General features: G+C 42.3%; 1 protein-coding gene across 5 annotated transcripts in view; it reads left to right on the top strand.

The window, feature by feature from the left end:
• The window catches only part of baiap2b (BAR/IMD domain containing adaptor protein 2b), a 77,912-nt gene that overhangs the window by 50,620 nt on the left and 5,877 nt on the right, over positions 1–21,415 (top strand). For 4 of the 5 annotated variants that reach the window (XM_006793254.2, XM_087844961.1, XM_087844960.1 and 1 more), the window contains 7 exons: positions 12,022–12,174; positions 15,046–15,282; positions 16,115–16,319; positions 17,258–17,459; positions 17,786–17,866; positions 19,359–19,527; positions 20,806–20,843. In XM_006793254.2, the coding sequence (XP_006793317.2) occupies positions 12,022–12,174; positions 15,046–15,282; positions 16,115–16,319; positions 17,258–17,459; positions 17,786–17,866; positions 19,359–19,527; positions 20,806–20,843 (1,085 nt within the window). The remainder of the gene's footprint in view (positions 1–12,021; positions 12,175–15,045; positions 15,283–16,114; positions 16,320–17,257; positions 17,460–17,785; positions 17,867–19,358; positions 19,528–20,805; positions 20,844–21,415) is intronic. The other variant, XM_087844959.1, reaches the window with a different exon arrangement.

Genomic DNA, 21,415 nt, shown 5'->3' with positions numbered 1-21,415 from the left:
ACAGAAGCAAAATAGATGCTGATGCATAAAAATTGCTTATGTCCTGCTAGTTTTAAATTTCTGTAAATTAAATTCAGTTTTATTGATATAGCACCAATATAATATGATCATAGCCATGTTAACCAAAGCTAACATGGCTATGATCGCCGGTGTTGCACCAGTTTAAGAAAAAACCAAGCATTATGATAAAAGGAGCTCGACTACATCTATTTTGTAACTGTTCAATGCACTCCCACAACTTTCAATAATTTATCCGTGTCATTAGTTGCTGCACTTATCGGCGTTGCATAATGTTTGTTGACAGTATCTAGGCCAGGTGAATGGGTTGAGTGAGGCATATTTCTCTCGTGTCCCGGTAACTGCTTGAGCGGAGGCGTGATTAGACGGTGCAAGTCTCTGCGCTCTCGTCTGTAGGTGTTGCGGTGACACATGGTGGGCGTGCCCTCTTACACAACCTGCACAGGAGATGCTGCTGTTAGCTGCTGTGATCTGACAGGCTGATAGAGAGTGAGGATGCAAAGGGAAGGAAGATGATATCCTTTTATGTTCTTATGCTTCTTAGTTGACGTTTGCACGCGTATGCAGCCTTATATAGGTTTGCCTTAATTGGCTTCAATCCGGAAATCGCTTTTGTTACAGCTGCAGCGTCATAAAGTCCGTTTTAGGCAGATTTTGCACAGCTGGCTGTCTGCTTACTCAAATGTCACACACGCTTGTTTATGTTTGTATATTTGGGTGTTAGCAATATGCTGAATGTATGATTGATGGACCTCTGAAGCCTGTGTTGTCAGCATTTACGATATCAAATTAAACTCACAGTGTAAAGGCGAATATGGGGCTTCATCTGCTGACAGCCTGTCAAGCACAAAACAAGTACTTACCTGCAGCTGCACTGGGTAAAAACAGAGGTTCACACGTCTCTTTAGAAGTCATTTCTCTGTCACATCAGCTATTGCTGTTTGAACAGAGCACTGGTCCACAGTATGTATTGTCCCCAGCGCTACTTCAAAAGTTCCCTTCCCCTGAAATGTATTACGGTCATTGTTAGCTGACTTGATACTATTTAGAGATCAGTTCTGGTCCAACTTACAAAAATGTACGGAAAGAGAGGTCATCATATCATGAAGTCATGCACAATGTGGTTTTAACTTGTTATACTGCAAAGAAAACAGGGATCAGAGGTTAAAAAGCTAATTGTGCAGCACATAGAAGTCGCCCTGTGCTGCTCTGCGGGAGCAGCAGGGGAGGTAATTATTGTGTAATTGTTAGTGTTGCTGCAGTGGATGGCTGCTGGAGCATGAAGGGGGCGGCCAAGTCGGTCGTTCCAAAAATCGATACGGGGAGCTGGGTGGGGGGGTTTCAGCTGCAGCATGAGGAACACCAGCACAGGGTCTGTCATTCCCTCTGGGCCTTAATGTATTATTGGGCGTGAAAGCTCCGAGCAAGAGCAGCCACGTCTTCAGCTTTTGAGTATGCTAGCATGTACTGTGGACCTCCTGACCAGCCTTAGCACAGTCAGAGGGCAACAGCATGTTTAAAAAGCCAGATTCTTGTTGTGCATCATAAGAGCTCTCATGGGAATCAGGTCTTGGCAGAAACATGTGACACCAGGCAAAGGTGAAACACAGATCTGCCTTTTTCAAGATGTAGCATGGCATACAGCACCGATCTGGGTGTTTTCTGGCAGCAGCAAGCTTAAAGGTTTGCTTACTTCCTTCCATGAAATGAGGCCATCACTACAGCATCCTCCACTGTCTAACTTTTAATTAAATGATGGCACAGCTCACTGGTGCCTTCTAGAGCAGCGAGGAAGAGAAAACACAGATTAAAGTAACTGCCGCTCGTTCCTCCAGCTCAAGACTGATGTTAATATTAAAGCGGGCAGTTCTCAGGGGCAGCAAAACTTCTCTTTAAGCACAGCACAGTCTGATGTGTTTGTTATTTGGACTCGGATTAGAGGGAAAGGTAAGTTGCAGCTTTAGGCTATGCTCATTAGATCAGTTTTATTCATCCTCCAGTTTAACATTATCATGTTTCAATGGAAAGAACGTCAACATCAGTACTTCACATTATGATTAATGCTGCAAGAGTTACAAGGTCAGTACATTTGCAGAATCCCAGGATGATAAGAAGAGAAATAAAATGTTTTTTAAAAAAGCTGAATAGAATCAAAAAAAACATTTTCTTCTCCTTTGATATTCATGAACTCTAATTAATTATTTTTTTGCTTGATGCATAAAGTTAAAAGATTAAAACTAATAAAACAAGTTTTAAAAAGAGACTTTTCCATTTGATTACATTTTGTATGATGGATTATGCAGAAAAAGTAGAATTGGGCTGAAAGATCTATCGCTTTATCACCTATTCAGGTTGTAAATCGTGTTTTTAAAAAGTAACTAAGTAATTAATTACTTTTGAAAATAAGTAATTAGTAAAGTAACGGGATTACTTTTTTGGGGAAGTAATCGGTAATTAGTTACTAATTACTTTTTTCAAGTAACTTGACCAACACTGGTAGTAAGTAATAAAAAGTATTTGATGAATTTGCCTTAATCGAGTCGCACTGGCGCTTGAATGAAGTCTCGTCGGTGGTCTCTCATCAGCGCAGAGCCGTTTCCCTTTATGTCTGTGAAGGTTCTCAGTCATCCAGGTAATTGTAGTCAAAGGAGCTTGCAAAGAAAAGCGTCTGGACTTCTTTAAGTTACTTGAAGACGTTTCACCTCTCATCCGAGAAGCTTCTTCAGTTCTAAGGTCAAATGGTGGAGAGTCAATGTTGTTGCGTCTGTCCTTTTCTTTGCAAGCTCCTTTTGATTTCATTTCCTCCTTTCATTTCCCGTTATACGCTTGTTCGACTCACTGCGGTCTCCTAAATCACTGATGTCCTACTGAGAAAAATACACCAGCATGCTTTTCCACACTTTTCTGAAGAAAGTCTCATCTTTCTGAGATCTCTTCTGTTCGGGGCCAACTCTGAATCTTCCCGCACTGATTGATTGCAGAGACTCGTCCATTTTATGTGCAGCTTACAGAAACTGTGAGACGACCACGTTTAGGACACAGATCCTTCGTGTGTTTCATAAAGGGACAGAACGTATCTGCAGACATTTGTTTAAGGAATATTTCTGCATATTGAGCAACGGTCACAGATATTCACATTAATCAGCAGTAACACCAATCAAAACTACATGTGCGAGGCTGATGAGAGGAACTGTGCATAGTTAAAACCTTTTTCTTTGTTTCTGTGTTTATTTTTTTTATGGGCGTCTTGTTGAAGATGAGAGGAAGTCAGCTCGGAGCCAGCTTGGCTGTGATTAATGATCTCCCTCTGCCGCTTGTGTGCTCTTGTGCTTCACGTGTAAACACACTTAGCTGGCTCCAGCAGACACATTTCTGCGTTACATAACCAGGCTCGCTTTCAGTTGATAAGTCACTTTAACGGAAATGTTACGAATGGAAAGAGATGCGGTTGTTTCTACATTTATGTGCCGACGCTTATTCGTTGTGATCATTTCAGATGCAAAGAATAGAATCGCACCCTTTGCTCACATTACAATACTGATTTCTGATCAGCTGTAAAACAGACACCAAATATAGCATATATACGCTTTACAATTCCACTATTCATTCACTCTCACATTCACACACTGGTTGAGGCAGCTACAGTTGTAGCCACAGCTGCCCTGGGGCAGACTGACAGAAGCGAGGCTGCCATATTTAGGGTAAAGTGTCTTGCCCAAGGACACAACGACCAGGACAGAGAGCCCGGGGATCGAACCGGCGACCTTCCGGTTACAGATGCGCTTCCCAACCCCCTGAGCCACGGTCGCCCCACATATGAAATACAAATAGGTTATATACTGTAAATGTAATTATAGTTTAATAACTCTAAAACCTGCTTGTTAGATATCATAAGCTACTTTCTGATATCTGAGTTCAAAACTTTCCTGCTAATATCCAAGATTACAGCATAAACTGTAAATAAACGATGGTCATAGCAACCACGATGTCACCCTTTCTGTTTTCAGCTATAAATCTACACCTGCTGACTTCGAGGGAATTATATTTGGATGATTTCTAACTTAAAAAAAATAAAAAACATTGCTTGTGGCTAGGTCCATCTTTTATGTACAGTCTATAGGATCAGCTCCCTTTTGGGGATTTTATTATTGTTATTATTATTATGTTGTTGTTAGAACTCTGCCACATGTATCTGATAACCAGGTTTTATTTGAAACACATGCTGTAGGCCTTCTACTCATGAAGATGGGACCTTACTATTTGGGTTTCTTATGACTAGGATCAGCGCTGAGACATCAAAATCAATTTCATCTTATTTTTATAGCTGGCAGGCTCCTCTGGAGGGAGTTAGCACAATAGTCTGTTATTACTTTCGCCCTTTTGGCAGTTTGCGTTTACTTTCCTCTCAGTGAGACACAGAAAGCTGTAAGAGCTGGATGTGGAAGTATTCTTTAACCTCTCCATGTAATGAATGAATTTACCTACAGCCGTTCACTGCTTAACATCCCTCTGCGCAGCTCGCTGTCGTTTTGAAGAAAACGCTGCAAACGGTAGCGATAAGCTTTTTGAATGGCCGTTTCCACCACAGACAGACGTGTTTTATACTCAGCAGAGTTTTTGCACCAGTGATTTAGACCATCTTTAATGTGAAAACTCGTTGATTGCTTGGACACCATCTCCCTCCACGCACAGGCCTTAAATGCTGATCGGGCTCACTGTCAGCAGAAACCAGAAGCAGTGTTTGGCCAGATTTATATTTGTGTAAAGGGGGAGCTTTTGGGTGAAGAGTGGCTGATTGGCAGTAACATGAAAAGCAAGTAGGAATCTAATTAGGCTCCATATCTGAGGGTGATCAGGCTTAATGTACTGAAGCTGCATGAATAATGGAGAAGGAGCTGTGGTGAAGAAATGCACTTGGATGTGCAGTATATCAATTATCCAGGGATGCTTTTATAAACATTTGCATCCTATATTCCATATACGTTCCTTTCTCATGCATATGCAATGGCAGCATAAGGCTTATTTAAGATATAAGATATAACAGAATTCATGATCTGAGAGATTACATTGACATACTCCTCGTTTATTCAGGTTTTTGGTCTTTTCGAGGAGGTTAAAGTTTTATTTTGATTCTTCTACTGTAGCTACACTTGATTTTTCTACTTGTCATTGTTTCGGCCTACTTAAATGTAATTATTATTACATTATGCAATATTATTATGATGATGATGACGTAATTAAGCCAAAAAGCTGCTGTTGCCAAATATTTCCCCCTTCCTTATACAGTCTCTTTAGATAGATCAACCATGTGTAAGTACAGTACGGCTTTTTAAACTAGGTTTTAATACCAGACCCGTTATAACGCAGTACGTCTGCAATAAATCCTAAATAATTCAATTTCAATTCAATTTTATTTATATAGCGCCAAATCACAACAAAAGTCGCCTCAAGGCGCTTCATAGATACAGAGAAAAACCCAACAATCATATGACCCCCTATGAGCAGCACTTTGGTGACAGTGGGAAGGAAAAACTCCCTTTTAACAGGAAGAAACCTCCGGCAGAACCAGGCTCAGGGAGGGGCGGGGCCATCTGCTGTGATTGGTTGGGGTGAGAGAAGGAAGACAGGATAAAGACATGCTGTGGAAGAGAGACAGAGGTTAATAACAGATATGATTCAATACAGAGAGGTCTATTAACACATAGTGAGCGAGAAAGGTGACTGGAAAGGAAAAACTCAATGCATCATGGGAATCCCCGGCAGCCTACATCTATTGCAGCATAACTAAGGGAGGATTCAGGGTCACCTGGTCCAGCCCTAACTATATGCTTTAGCAAAAAGGAAAGTTTGAAGCCTAATCTTAAAAGTAGAGATAGTGTCTGTCTCCTGAATCCAAACTGGAAGCTGGTTCCACAGAAGAGGGGCCTGAAAACTGAAGGCTCTCCCTCCCATTCTACTTTTAAATCCTGTAGGAACAACAAGTAGGCCTGCAGAGCGGGAGCGAAGTGCTCTAATAGGGTGATATGGTACTACAAGGTCATTAAGATAAGATGGGGCCTGATTATTTAAGACCTTGTATGTGAGGAGCAGGATTTTGAATTCAATTCTGGATTTAACAGGAAGCCAATGAAGGGAAGCCAAAACAGGAGAAATCTGCTCTCTCTTTCTAGTCCCTGTCAGCACTCTTGCTGCAGCATTTTGGATTAGCTGAAATAGAAAATATTTCTAATAAATAGAATAAAGAGTTATGCCCCAGAACACATTCAGGAACTACAGTTTAGTCTAAGCTTGCAGCCCTATGTGTCTACATGCTGTGAGTAAAGGATCTTAGAGGAGGAAGGCTTTAGGCTTGAGATAGAGGAGACCGGTTTGGCAGCTTCTGCTATTTAAATGTCTCCTTTTACGGTTTTTGGTTTCCTTTTGAGTTCACGTGGCATTCTAGGAAGATGACATAATCACGAGGAATTCAGTAAATAAACAAGTGACCTCCTCGGTAAACCGCAGATTTATTTCCTGTAACTCTTAAAGAGTAAAATTCTCAGGAAATCAGGCAGAGAGCTGACGGAGGGGGAAACCGCTCCGTCAGTCACTCCCCGGTGATTGACTGCACCCTTCTGGCCGCTCTAACCTCGCGACGGTCGGAACGCGATACCTGCAAGCGGCTCCACCTCCGCTGTTTATATGACTCATGAATGGCCTTCATCTTCCTCTGCTGCTGCCACTTTTTTGTCACCATTTAATATTCCAGTGTGGGTGATCGGTGCATGTTCAGCCTTTGTTCGCCTACGTAAACAACTTTGTTTAGTTCTAAGAGATTGTTCTTTTCTGCTAAATAACCAGATTCAGCCACATGAATGTCTTTATGCTGTAGCACTGAGTTTTACCACCTGCCTATGAGGAGTGCACAGAGCACTTTATTCACCCCATCACAGAGCAGGGTGGTGAAAAAGGCTCATAATTAATAGGTATATGTTTCCCTTTTGAGAAAAAGGATGATTTAGCATGAGCTTTATGTCTTTGGTTAAACTATAGATACTTGTAGACAGTATCTTACATAGTATCCAGTTTTTAACAAAAGAGTTGCTTTATTTTTGTCAACTTTTAAGCCACAGTGGATCATCTCTCTTCATTACATCCATGAGTCTTCTCGGAGGTCTTCCTCTTTTCCATCTTTAACACCTTTTGTCCAGTATATCCAGCCTCCCTCCTCTGCAAATGCCCAAACCATCTCAGCCATCCCGCTCTAACTTTGTCTCCAAAGTAACGGATGCTTTTTTACTAATATTTTGTTTTTATTTGAATCTGAAATTAGTGATAATTAACATAAAACTTAGACGTAGAAGAACAAACAAAAAGTTGGCGGAACTTTGATTAAAATGCAAAAGAAAACCGAGCTTGTGTCTCTTCGTGTGGTAGGATTTAAACCCCCAACCAGAATTTAAATAGTTCATATGTCCAAAATCTTTGTAATATCAACTGTCAAATATGTCACAGGTAGGGATGGGCACCGGTGTCCGGTGCCATGATGGCACCGGTTCTGACATAAACGGTAGTAACCAGACCGAAAAGCAGCGCACATTTCGGTGCTTTATTACCCTGAGCTGTGATACACTTTAGATTCTAGCCAATCATTTTACGTTTCGGAGGATAGTAGGCGGGTCCAGGTACGTACGTTCTTTTAGAGCAGAGCTACAGATTAAAAACGCCCAAGGCGAAGCGGTCAAAGTCTGGCTGTACTTCACAGCAAAAGATGCAAACTCAGCAGCTGCAACAAGTGCTTTAAGCTGATACTGTGATACTGTCAAAGGAGGTAACACCTCAAATCTGATGAAACACCTGGCGACGCATAGTGTTTTTTTTAAAAGCCGAAAAATGCGCCGTATTTGATAGCTTGCTGCGAGACCTCACACCGAGCACATCTACTGCGGGTGTGGTGCCTGTTATCGGCCCGGAGCCTTGCTAGTGTAGCAGAAATGATGAGGATGATGATGCAGCAGCAGCCGTTCTTCTCTGCGTGAGTAGCTTAATGTTGTTCGTGTGTAATTTACGTTGAGTAGGCTAACCACGTTATTACATTAATGCATGTAAGGTGAACTAGCAAACACCATCATAGCTACATGTGGCTGTCTTCTTGTTTGATGGCAGATACTCCCTTCACCCTGGACAAAAAGGCTAAAATGACCAAAGAAAAAGTGGAAAACAGTTAAACATGAGAGGTTTTTGGACAAAGTTTGTGTTTTTTCCATTGATTAAGCTGCTTCCAGCCAAGAGTGATACCATATATGCCCCATAGCTGCAGAAAAGGCTAACATTATCTTTTTACAAAAAAACAGTTAAACATGAGAGGTTTTTGGACCAATTTTGTGTTCTCCATTCTTTAAGCACTGGTTTGAGCACCGTTTAAGCACCGGCACCGTTTCAAAAGTACCGGTTTGGCACCGGTGTCGGATAAAACCTAAACGATACCCATCCCTAGTCACAGGAATAGTTTATATGCATAATTTTCACGACTGCACTCAACCTAGTCTCCGGCACAAATGGGGCTCTGTGCTTCCAACTGTAATCACTTTGTAGTGACGAGTGAAAGGATGAGACTAATTGCTGGTTGTCTGCAGCTGTTGCCACATCTTACCTGTCAGTCGGGGTCTATTCGATTCATTAAACACCAACAGCAGCACAGACAGCCCATCGCTGTGAAGGTGTCTTCTTCCTGACGACCAGTGACCGTCTGTATGAAGACATAGATCAGATAATCGTACCATATTCTTATTTATTCCTACTTTTATTACAGTCATAATCTCGACAGAGTTTTAAAGCACTCACAGTGATAAAGTGTGTAAATGACCCCCAGTGAAGGATTATTGTAAAGCTAACGAGCATATGTAGTTAAGGTTCGGCACAGTATTACACTGTCATAAACACTGCATGGTTATGAGAGTGTTATTGGTTAAAAAGCAGGAAAAAGAAATATTTCTAGAGTTAGTTGGTTCCATGGAGAATTACAAGCCTAAACAATTAAATGCATGATGAACAACTCTCTGCAAAACCCCTCACTTAACTCCTAAATGTAACAAAATCCACCACTTCTTATTTCACAATAATGTCTTCACGGCCAATTTTCTCAATAAGGACGAGCGGGAGTGAAAGCCTTCCTGTTTTAATGTTGATCTCTGTGCATTAGATTGCGTGATAGTGTTATTTTGGTGCCTGCACATTTATTTTCACAGATGATTTTTTAATTAAATCTCTCAGCCGGCATAGCGCTATGGCTACATTTTAATTGGAGCACTTACTATTTAAAGGATGAGCTAAAGCTTTACATGAACGCAAGCTTACTGTGACGATATTGTTCAGTTTTGCTTTTAAAATGTAGATTTTCTTTAATAAGTTCAGCGAATTCTTATTTCCATTCAATTATATACAGAAAAAGTCTGAAGAAGCTTTTTTAAAGAGTCAGAAAAGAGTCAGCGTTCCCCTTTGTCACAAGGTTGTTGCCACAGAGAGTAGCTCCACATGTGTTTTACACCAGACGCTCACCAGGGATTTTTGGCACAGATAAAACAAAAATGAATATCATGTCAATAAAATACATCTGCAGTGTGTAAAATCAGTTTAACTGGAGTCAACCAGTTTAAAGAGCTGTGAAAACGCAAATATGGACAAAAGTATTCGAGGGTCAGCTAATGACGTGAATTAATACCTAAACGGGGCTCAGGTTGCTGTGAGAACTCCCAAGGTTACGTGAGCTTATAGCAGCACAACTAAGGGATGGTTTAGGGTGACCTGATCCTGCCCTAATTATAAGATTTATCCAGAAGGAACGTTTTGAGGCTAATCTAGAGAAGAGGGTGTTTCCATAGGATCCATAGGAGACGGGTCTGAGCTGAAGGCTCCGCCCCCATTCTACTGTTAGAAACTCGAAGAACCCCAAACCAGCCCGCAGTCTGAGAGCAAAGTGCTCTGTTGGGATAATATAGCACTATGAGGTCTTTAAGATATACTGAGGCCTGATCATTCAAGGCCTTGCATGTGAGCAGAAGGCTTTTAAATTAAATTCAGAATTTAATAGAAAGCCAATAAAGAGAAGCTAATGTGGGAGAAATATGCGCTCTGGTACTCTCGCTACAGCGTTCCAGATCAACTGAAGGCTTTTCGGGCAACCTGATAACAAAGAATTCAGCTTTGCATAAAATACTTCAGATGATTTCTTTTTATACATTCAGTTTCCCAGGTTTTAGGTAAGTGTGATGTTGATGGTGAGGCAGGAATATGATTATGCTTCTGGTATCTGGTGCTGCTTAATGTGTGTTGGTGGTTATAGCGCAGTGTTAGGTCATTTAAGTGCTGCTTAAAAGTCACCTCTCTTTTCTTTATTTTCTTTTTTTTTTAAAGCAATAGTCTGCCATCCACAGCACTGCTGCTAGTTCAAACAGCCAGGTGCACATGACAGTGCGTAGGCTTCTAAGTTTCCCTGCAAACCACCGAGCCATTAACGCCTCATCCAGGAGCTCCTTGCTGTCTGGCACTCAGAGATTGTTGTTTCACATTATTATGTGACACCGTGGGAATCTGAATGTTTTCAGTTACGTAAGCGAGCCTGCGTTCATTCTAATTTTGCCTTTGTGTGCCTCAAGGTGATTGTGGATGTGGATGAGTGGCTCCACTTGTTTGGTGGAGAGGTTCTGCACCCTTACGTAGTTCAAGCACTAAATGGACGCAGTGGGCTGAGCTGGTGAAGAAGGTTGACTAAGTTTAAAAGCTCGATATAGCTCGGAAAGAGCGGATTTCAACTAATCTGCGGGAAATTTAGAGCACCAGTCACTGTGATCACATAATAGATGTGTGATCAGACAGCCTGAGGGGCCTGACTTCTTTCTGTCTAATTCACGGTTTTCAGGTCTGATGTGCTGTGACATTTTCGATTTAATTTTCAAGGCGGCACACGAAAGCCCAATTTGTCTGCTTTTTATATGTCACGATTGTGATGTATGATGCCTGAGCCATCGAAATTCTGTCCGTTAACTGAAGTTATTTAAAGCTTTGATTGTTAAACGGTTGATTCACCCACTTTACATAACAGTTTTCGGGGGTTTTGAGAATAATCAAGACACCGCATCCCTGAACTTCTGTCAAAATACATTTCTGGAAAGATGTCTGTGAAGGTTCTCAGTCATCCAGGTCATCGTAGTCAAAGGAGCTTGCAAAGAAAAGCGTCTGGACTTCTTTAAGTTGCTTGAAGACGTTTCACCTCTCATCCGAGAAGCTTCTTCAGTTCTAAGGTCAAATGGTGGAGAGTCAATGTTGTTGCGTCTGTCCATCTGCATCTAAAGGTCAAAGGTCACTCTTTCGAGGATGCCAACGTTCACATTTTGGACAGAGAGGACAGATGGTTTGAAAGAGGAGTGAAAGAAGCATCTATGTCCACTTTGAGCGACCATCTTTGAACAGAGGCGGTGGTTTACGACACCAACTCTCTGCCATCTATAATCCAGTTTTGAGTTCCCTCCCCAGACGCCTTAACGCCCACTCACACCCTGGGCCATCTGACCTCAGGAAATCACATGATAAGGTGGGGCCAGGTTTCACAAAGAGCTCACCCGAAACTCTGGGTGATTGTGACCCACACACAGTTTCACACCTTGGCTCAGGCGATTAGAGGATCCTTTTGTCCCTCTGTGGGGGGAAACTCCCACCAGGTTTATATCTGGGACTCTCCACCATTTGACCTTAGAACTGAAGAAGCTTCTCGGATGAAGGTGAAACGTCTTCAAGCAACTTAAAGAAGTCCAGACGCTTTTCTTTGCAAGCTCCTTTGACATTTCTGGAAAGAGATTTTGTTCTTAAAAAGTGTATCAGTTTATTAATCCCCAGAGTAGATGTTGCGCATTTCCAGTCCAGTTTATGGCGTCCTACTTTTTCCTTGAAACTTGAATTATCAGTCGAGTGTCTGGATTGAGATTTTCCTCCATGTTTTTGTTTCATGTGCTTTCTTTTTGCTCCTAGTATGTGGAGGCCATCAGTAATAAGCAGAGTGAGCTGGATAACTACATCGCTGAGGGCTACAAGAACGCTCTGTCTGAGGAGAGGAGGAGGTACTGCTTCCTGGTGGACCGTCAGTGTGCTGTGGCCAAAAACAGCAGCGTCTACCACAACAAGGTGAGAAGATATTTGGTATTTTTGAATCCTGTTGCTCCTACAACACCATAAGTTATGTTGTTCCAAAACCTGAAAAAACAAGAACTTTTATAGGTTTTAAAAGTTTTCGTTTTTTTTAGTCATCTTTGTTTTTACAGTCACAAGGCTGTGACATCACAACAACACGATTGGTCTTCTCATTGATTGTTGGTCGTGGTAGGACCACATTCATAGCTCACTGGTAACTGAGGTGTTTCCCAATAAGGGTAGAAGGCTAAAATGCTGTTTGTAACAGGTTTGTGTTATTGTAGGGTCTTTAACTTCCAATGTAAATCGCCTCGAGGCAACCGTTGATGTGATTTGGCGCCACAGTATATAAATAAAAATAAATAAAATTGAGCTTTGGGGCTTTATCAGCTTCATATTTGTATTCCTGGAAACAAATGATGATGCGTAGATCAAAATAATCATTACTTATCTCATAGTGAGTCTTTACGCAGCTCCTCAGTTCATCTTCATCGTCTTAAAAAAGATGTTTACCTTTAAGTTTAACTTTAGGACCACCCAGCTTCAACCTTATTGTTTGGCTTCAAAGCCTCGGCGCAAGTATGAATGTATGTTCCCACTTGTTTGGTGGAGAGGAGCCATTCTGCACCCTTACGCAGTACAAGCACTAAAGCACTAAAATCCAATATTCCCAAAGATTGGGAATATTGGATTTCACTCCAAATGAATGATCATGTTTTCTTCCACACATACCGTACAAGCTGTAATAGGAGAAGTGTGCCGCTTTATCGTCTTCCTTTACCAATCGCGGCGACTTTCATGTATCAATTCCATCAAAACCCTAAAGACGCCTCAGATGCATCAGCCAATCACGACTCTCTCCTGTGTCGCACTCCCTCACAAATGTGAAATGTGAAAATGTCCGTTTCCTGTTATGTCTGTTTTGTGCAAATGTAAAATGTCAGTTATTTAAAAAAAAAAAAAGTGGCAAAGGGAAGTGCGAGAGGATGTAGAAGAGGAGGATGGGAGGGAGTGTGGAGGTCGGTGGGAGGGAGAGTGACCTACTTCTGCAAGAACACTTGGTTCAGACTGACTGTGTGTGGGTGTGAAGTGTCTGAATGGGTGATTGATAGACAGAGGGAGGAAGCACAGAACACAAACTGCTGCTGTGATGATAAAACAGCCTTAAAAAATTTGTCTTAGAGGAGTTCACATTAATACTTATTTTTGTTCCCACTTTCAGCTTTTTCAGTGGATGTGAGGCTCTGAATGACTCCGATGGTTGAATTAAACTCATGTGGTGATGATAATAATCATTTGTAGTCACCCTATTTGTGCATAAATGCATTTAGATTTATGTAAATGGATTTTTGGGTGGTTGTGAAGCTCAGGACCAGGTAGTTGCTTCATACTCAGCAGCTGAGGTATCACTATGTCGTTTTTCTTTGGGTATTTGGTTGTTGCAAGTTATTGCTGCTTAGCTCCATTGAACTGTTGAAACCCTGCAGGTCCGCTACTTCTTAGTTACCCTCAGGAGTACATGTACTGTGAGATGACTGCTGAAGCTCTGTATCTTTGGGAAATCTCGTGTTTTATTAGTTACTGTAGGCGAGCGGCTCTCTCGTGCTGTTGTCAATCAGCCGAAAAGAAAGAATGAAAGAAAACCGAGCCGCCTTCTCCTTGTCGATTTCTGTCATCACTGCTGAAGCTCTGCCCACCTACGCTCCACCTTAACTATGTGAAAAGCTTGGATTATTATGACTCATCTTTTTCGCCGACATCCACATGAACCGAGAGAGATTTTGATGAAAACACAAAGCTTTGCGTGGGTCATACTTCATTCATCGCAATTTCACTGATGCAGGTACAAAAAGGAAGCGCTAACAGCGTTTCCTTCTGACCTGCTTTGTTCAGGGATAATTTAAGTTCCCTGAAACAACAAAAGCTGCATTAACTGTGGATAATCTACGTATGTTGTGTACTCACAGCCTTATAGGCCGTCTCTGAGCCCGTCGACCAAACTCTCCGTAGAGAACAAGTTTGAATCGCCACTTACATGATGTCGCTTTATCCGTGCGATTAGTTCTTGCTGCACTTTTTTTTCCTTTGTGTATGTGTGAGTTTGTTCGATCATCCAACCCACACGTGGACACCTGACACTGTGGCCCACATGCGCTCAGCGGGGCCAGACAACCTTGGAGCCACGCTGTGTTTATCCTCCACACCAGCCTGCCGTGGTTAAAAGCTGTTTGCAGAGCAGATTCTGCTCGCCGTCTTTCTTTATTCATGAAAACTCAGAACTTCATCATTTATTCACTGATGACAAATGCAAATGAGAAGCATCTTTATGTAACTGAACTACTGTATAATGTATGGCTTCTCGTCCCTCGTGGCTGCGCTGACTGCGTGTTCTTTCTCCTTTTTTCTTGCATCACCTTTTTGTCTGCTCGGATTATGTAAAAAAAAAAAGTGTTATATTGATGCCCACAGGGAAAAAACACTTACAAAAGTGGCTTTATTTCAGAAGGTAAACAAACCAGAGAAATATATGTACACCCACAGCAAAAAGGGGCAAGCGCTGCTCCCAAAAAAACAGAAAAATTAACAACTCGCGCTGTGGAGCTCCAGCTTTACCTGTTTATTCACAGCACATCTGTGAGCTTTGTTTTCCCTCTTTTTAACAGCCAGTTCTTTTCTTACAAATAAGGAATATTTTATTTCTTTCTGGAATATTACATAACTGCTTAAGTGGCATACGGCGCATGTGCAGAAGACGTTGTAAAGTGAGTACTGACTTTGGTGGATCCGCTGCGCTCTCTCATTTCCTTTCAGCTACATTTAAAACATTATTTTGACTACCAAGTATTTCTCATCTCTTTCTTTCAGGGGAAGGATCTTTTAACTCAGAAGATCCCACTGTGGCAGCAGGCTTGTGCCGAGCCCAACAAACTGCCAGACCGTGCCATGTTTCTGGCCCAGCAGATGAGCGGTGCAACGGGCACCATGCCTCCTGGTGCTCATCACCCCGGCCTTCCCATCTCTGAGCCTATTCCTGGTGCTAAACCCCTGCCGGTGCCTCCAGAGCTGGCAGCCCTCAGGGCCAGCGGTGGCATGGGACAGCAGGTGAGTTCTTCTTCTGGCCTGATTTAGTTTGCCAAACACCGGTACACCCGTGTGCTTTGTTTCTTCACGCTCACTTATGTGTTAGAAATAAACATCTGTTACTATTGTGTTCCAGTGAGCTCGCTGTGGGTTTGTTGTGATAGAGAGGACTCAGGATTCAAGCTTAGACTACAATAGACTGTATGTAAAAGATGGGTGTAGCCACCGTGATGTCACTCACTGGTTAGTGAATTTCCATGAAGTCTTGTGCTGTTTTCACTGTTTCTAGCCATTTGAAACAGCACAGTTCAAAGAGTCGCCCCCTGCAGGCAGTTAAAAAAAATGCACCCAGAAGCTACGTCAGTCTTTTTTAAAGAGTTTTAGGTTTTGGACACTTTGTAACTCTTGAGGTTTGAGAATGAGAAGCCCAGCCAAGCGGTCAACTGCATCGAGGAATCCCTCAACACATCCTCACAAATCTGGGTCAAGGGAAATGAAATCATTTGGTCCTTATATCCTCAGGCCCCCTTCCTTCTCCTCCTGCAGGCTCAAAAATGAACACAGACTTTCAAGATTCAAAGACTTCATCATTTTAATTATGGTGGTGCAGATTAGTAGAGTTTTATAACGGCAGACTAAATATACTTTGAAATTCTTTTCGCCGTCTCCCAGCTACTCCTTAAGCTTCTCTTCAAATCAGCGTGAAGTCAAATAGTGTTTTCACTAATCACAATTTCATGACCCAGATCTGCTCTCCTCCTTCATTATCGCTAATGAGCTTCGAGATGTTGCGTAACGGCCTTTTGTGACGTAACGAGAAAAAAACGTTTGCATTTTAATTGCCTGCGTGCAGAGGCTGATGGGAGGCGTGGAAGGAGGGATGCCTGTGATGAACGGTACGGCCGGCGTTCATGGAGGAGAAGACTACCAGCAGTGGATGGAGGGCAAAATCGCCCAGGGCAAAGCCTCACCGCAGACTCAGCGGCACGGAGGCGAGGTGTACTCCAACACCCTACCTGTGCGCAAGGCCGCCCCAGCCAAGAGCAAGACCACACTGAGTAAGGACACACACAATGTATTTTAAAATTAAGAAAGGCTCAAAAGACTATATGTAATATAAAAGTGGCAGACACTTTCTCCAGTCCTGCATGGCTGTTTTAGTTTAAAGAACATTTGCAGTTTGCTTCAGTCTTATCAGCCTTATTTCAGCCCCGGCTCTAGCAGCTCTTTTCACAAAGAAAGCTCCACAGTGTCTCTCTGCACAGCAATAAACAGCAAAGTGACGACGAGACTTGGCTTCAAGAAGAAAGGAACCTCTAGCAGTCAAATATAAAGCGTCAGATATAGGTGAAAACACAAAAGAGCAAAGTCTCAGGAAAAAACCAACATAATTACAGCAGTAATATTCAAGAGGATAGAAAACGGCACTCCAAATAAACGGTTCTCCTTGTTTCCGACAGCTGCATATATGAAAAGAGCATCGTTTGCTTGGCATAAGAATATTGCGAGCCAGTGTTATTTCAGGGCGCTGAGTTTGCCAGCTTGTTGTGGAGTTGTTCTGCTGTTTAGTGGCAAAATGAAAATATCTCGAAAAGCAAATTTAACTTGGCATTCAGCGTGCTTTTAATCACAGTGAATGTACTGGAAAGTGTATTTCCAGAACAGAATTACTGCATCTCAGATATAGAAAAAGCTAATGAGATGACCCGGCTGCCACACACATGCTCGGTGCGTTTTAATAAGAAAGAGGCCAAAGCAAGTGGGAATAGAAGGAGATGTGATAATAAAACCAAAGTAAGACGGTACATTTCTGAGTAAAAATAGATTCAGAGGAGAATATTTCACAAAAATATGAACAATATAAAAATCTACATTGAATAAAATCCCTGTAGACATTCTGTATGTTTCAAGCATCGTTAAGGGTTTGTAGCAAAAACTGAAGTTTATGGCGGTGTGATAACAACTCTCTTCCTCCTCCTCCTCCTCCTCTCCACAGCAGAGACCCGCACGCTGCCCCGGTCCAGCTCCATGGCAGCAGGTCTGGAGAGAAACGGAAGAACTCGCGTCCAGGCCGTCTTCTCCCATGCTGCCGGTGACAACAGCACGCTGCTTAGCTTCGCTGAGGGCGACGTGATTACCCTGCTGGTACCCGAGGCCCGTGATGGCTGGCACTATGGAGAGAATGAGAAGACAAGGATGTGAGTGCAAAATGAAATGCAGCAAAAAAAGCGACAAATGCAGTTCTGTCAGGATCACTGTAGTCAAAGCTGAATCGTTATTTCCACCTGCAGTGATTTATATTCTGCCCACTTGGAGAGAGGAGTGACAGAATAGAGGAATCTGCGACAAACAGACATAATGTTAAATAAGTCAGAAATGGCATGATTAGCATGAAGTGGAGGAGCTGGGGCGAAGAAGGGTTGCAAAGTGGGTTGCAGAGGCAACCTGCAGACTGTAGGTGAACAGGTCAGCCAATGCTGTGCATTTGATTTTTGTGTTGTTTATATTTGTCCTCCTTCTGCAGGCGTGGCTGGTTTCCCTTCTCCTACACACGGGTGATCACTGATGGCGAAGGAGACTCTATGCGGCAACTTCGAGTACACAAGTGGGTGTTTGCACTTTGCAGACTTCATTGTTTTGAATGCATAATCAAACTGAATGTTATTAAGTTAAATATTAATATTATTCACAGAAACTTCATGATTTTGTTGGTTAACCAGATCTCCTTTACCAGTAGAGTTGGGGTTTTTACATAAATATTAATGTTAGATGTTACTCCTTACTCGGGCAGCGGGGTGGAGCTGCGTTGTATTTCAGCAATGATGTAATTGTGCTGACGTACAGTGCTTGTGAGTCCATCAAATGCGCTGAAGCGTTTTTCAGAAGCATTCAAGAAACGGCTGTCTGTTCTGTGTGGCACAATTCAATTCAATTCAATTTTATTTATATAGCGCCAAATCACAACAAAAGTCGCCTCAAGGCGCTTCATAGATACAGAGAAAAACCCAACAATCATATGACCCCCTATGAGCAGCACTTTGGCGACAGTGGGAAGGAAAAACTCCCTTTAAACAGGAAGAAACCTCCAGCAGAACCAGGCTCAGGGAGGGGCGGGGCCATCTGCTGTGATTGGTTGGGGTGAGAGAAGGAAGACAGGATAAAGACATGCTGTGGAAGAGAGACAGAGATTAATAACAGCACAAAATGCACAGTGAGTGTATTTTGGCCAAAGTCATGTCAAACTGCACAGAGCAGATGAAATGGGCAGGAAAAGCATTAGGAAGCTGATCAATTTTCAAAATAAAAGACCCTGGCTAAAATCTTCTGAAACGCTTTGGTTGTGATTTGATGCTGTGTGAAGGATGACGCAAACCCCACCGAAGACGAAGCATCCCACACAAAAAAATGCTCTTAGGAGCTGGTGAAAGCCTCTGCTGAACGTAGTCACACATCGATGAAGCAATGAACGAGGAGGGGAGGGGGGTGGTCTCACACACACACACAACCCCGTTCAGCTATCCTAGTGAGGACCTTCATTGACATAATGCTTTCCCTAACCCTTACCCTAACCTAACCATAACCTAATTGTAACCCTGACACTAAAACCACATTTTGAGCCTCAAAAATGGATTTAAATGCCTTTGTGAGGACCAGGTTGTGTGTTGGTTCTCACAAGTATAGTATAATGCAGTTTTCAGTCCTCACAAAGATAGCTAGACAGGAACACACACACACACAAACAAACAAACATAACAGACTCTGTATACAAATATCAGACTCTAGGCTATACTGCCTCAAAATAACACTGCAATATGATTTACTCATACTGGGAACAGTAATGCATGTTATTGTATTACATAAATATAATGTGATTGCACTGCCACAGCACTCAAAATGATATTGTACCTTGCAGTAAAAGTAAACCAATCATGAAAGTACTTCCAAAATCAAAATCAGTCCCTGATGACTCGCCCATATACCTTCCCTACCTAGAGACATCAAATGTTAGCGCCTGATTGGCCCAGGAGGAATTGCCCGATGGGGGATCACATGATTTACAGTTTCCTCTTTTTCTGTGTACTTCTTTGTGTTTCTAGTCTCCACCATGGCAAAAGCAGCAGCACGGGCAACCTTCTAGAGAGAGAAGACATGGCTCTCCCCGTCCCTGATTATGGCATCCACTCCCGTATGGCAGCACAGAGCGCTGCTGCGCTGCACGGCAGACAACAACGCCCCTACAGTGTGGCGGTGCCAGGCTTCTCACAGGTGGGGGGCCTGCAAAACAAGCACACAAACACATGCAAACTCGCATCCACCCACACGGGTTCACACATGACACACGAGCAGTCTCACGAAACCTGGCAAAGATCTCGTCTGTCTCAGAAAGTTCGGAGGTAGCTTTCCCCCTACGTGCTGGCAGCCGGAGATGCTTCGCTTTGACTCGCTCTCTCTTCGCTTACATAAACGCACAAATCAGCTCCGCCTCGCTTCACATTCCTGGTCACAGAGGGTCGAGTGGAAGATGAGGCACGGCTCAGATTGCAGAGGTCTACCGCTGTCGCTGAAGGAAGTGCTTCTGACAGGCATCAGCTGATAACAGAGTCGGCGTTCAGCCAGGCTAAAGAGAAGGCAGCTGTGATTATGGAGGCAGCTTAATTTTTCAGAAGGAAAAATCAAAAGTAGCCTTACGCAACGGTAAACTTCACTACTGGCCCACCTTCCCTCCTACGCCTCACCTGGAACATTACATGTGGGCGATGCCTAATTGCTCAGCAGTCATGTAACATCAAGGTTTGAAACATCTCTGCTGACATTTAAGGAAAAATGTGTTTCGTAATTTTGGTCAAGGATATGTATGCGTGGACGTTATTTGGTCATTCACTTCTGATTTGATCTTTAATAAAGCACAAAATGTTGTTTGTTTTATATGAACATAAAAATGGAAAATATGTTAAATATATTTTACACTGTTTCACTTTTAAGTCATCAACTTCAACCAGTCGGTGAAAGAATAATGAGATGATAACCAGGAGAGGGGCTGATGTATACTGTCGTGTATTTTCCTACTGTACAGTTTCTTTAACATCTCCAGGTTTCCTTTGATGATGCTGCATCTTCTTTGTGTTTCTTTGTCGCCACCTTCTGGCTGCTTTTGTCATTGCAACAGTTCACGAAGTTTCAGGCTCAACTAAACTCAACAAAAATTATTTGTTAACCAAAATAAAAAATTAAAAGCACATTTTGTAAAACGAAGTAAAATTTAAAAAGTAAAATATATATTTTTTTAAATTAATAATAAATATTATTAATTAATATTAATTTGCTCAATAAATAACAATTTATTTTTACAGATCTTTTACATTTGTGTCTTCTTGTATTTAATAAACAGTTGAAATTGTCTTTACCTTATTATCTTATTAGCTTATATTATCTAATCATACTGGTATGAGTGACAGTTAATGTGGTTTTCATGCTTTATTTCAGAGTTCATATTTAAAGCGCACAAACTAAACGTTTCTTTCTTCTTTGATTATGTCTTTGCAGCAGGGAGTCGAAGAGTACGAGCCCCGCTTCCCCACAAGGTAAGAACCCCTCAGCTTGATTCAGTCAGTGTGGTTTTTTTTGTGTGTACCAGGAATCAGTTTCAACAAGTTCCAGTTCAGTCATTTCAAACGCGCTCGGCAGTGTTTGTGGGTGGGAAGCCAAAGTGGAATTCTGTCCCGTTGGCTCGAGGGCTGGAATCTGAGGCATCAGTGAGAGTTAGTTTACCAAACAGCTGAAGATGGAGAGATGAGGGATTGGGACAGATCCTGGTGCATGCCAAGTTCAGACCCGCAAACAGACAACCAGCAGGACACACCACACTCTTTGTGTTGTTTTTCTTAGTTCTCCTGTGTTTGCAGCAGCGTGATAGGAATCCATCTGTGATAAGATGGTGCAGTTCTGACCACATAGTGGTTTTAAAGAAGGCTGGCTTTATCTTTAAGTCATCCATTAGTAACAATTGTTTCTATCTGTGAAACTAGATTACATTAATCATCACTTAGTGCTGTTTTGTCAAAGCCGCCGTGTGGCTCGTCCATGCCCAGTGAGTCCTCTGGTGTTTAGGAGTGCTGCTGTTTTAACACAAACCATACTTTAGACACCTAAACCA

Source organism: Neolamprologus brichardi, chromosome 8 (genome assembly GCF_056152115.1).
Source record: "Neolamprologus brichardi isolate AB-2024 chromosome 8, ASM5615211v1, whole genome shotgun sequence".
NCBI classification, from domain to species: Eukaryota; Metazoa; Chordata; class Actinopteri; order Cichliformes; family Cichlidae; genus Neolamprologus; species Neolamprologus brichardi.
The sequence above is the reverse complement of the archived record's forward strand: the minus strand, read 5'-3'. Positions and strand labels throughout refer to the sequence as shown.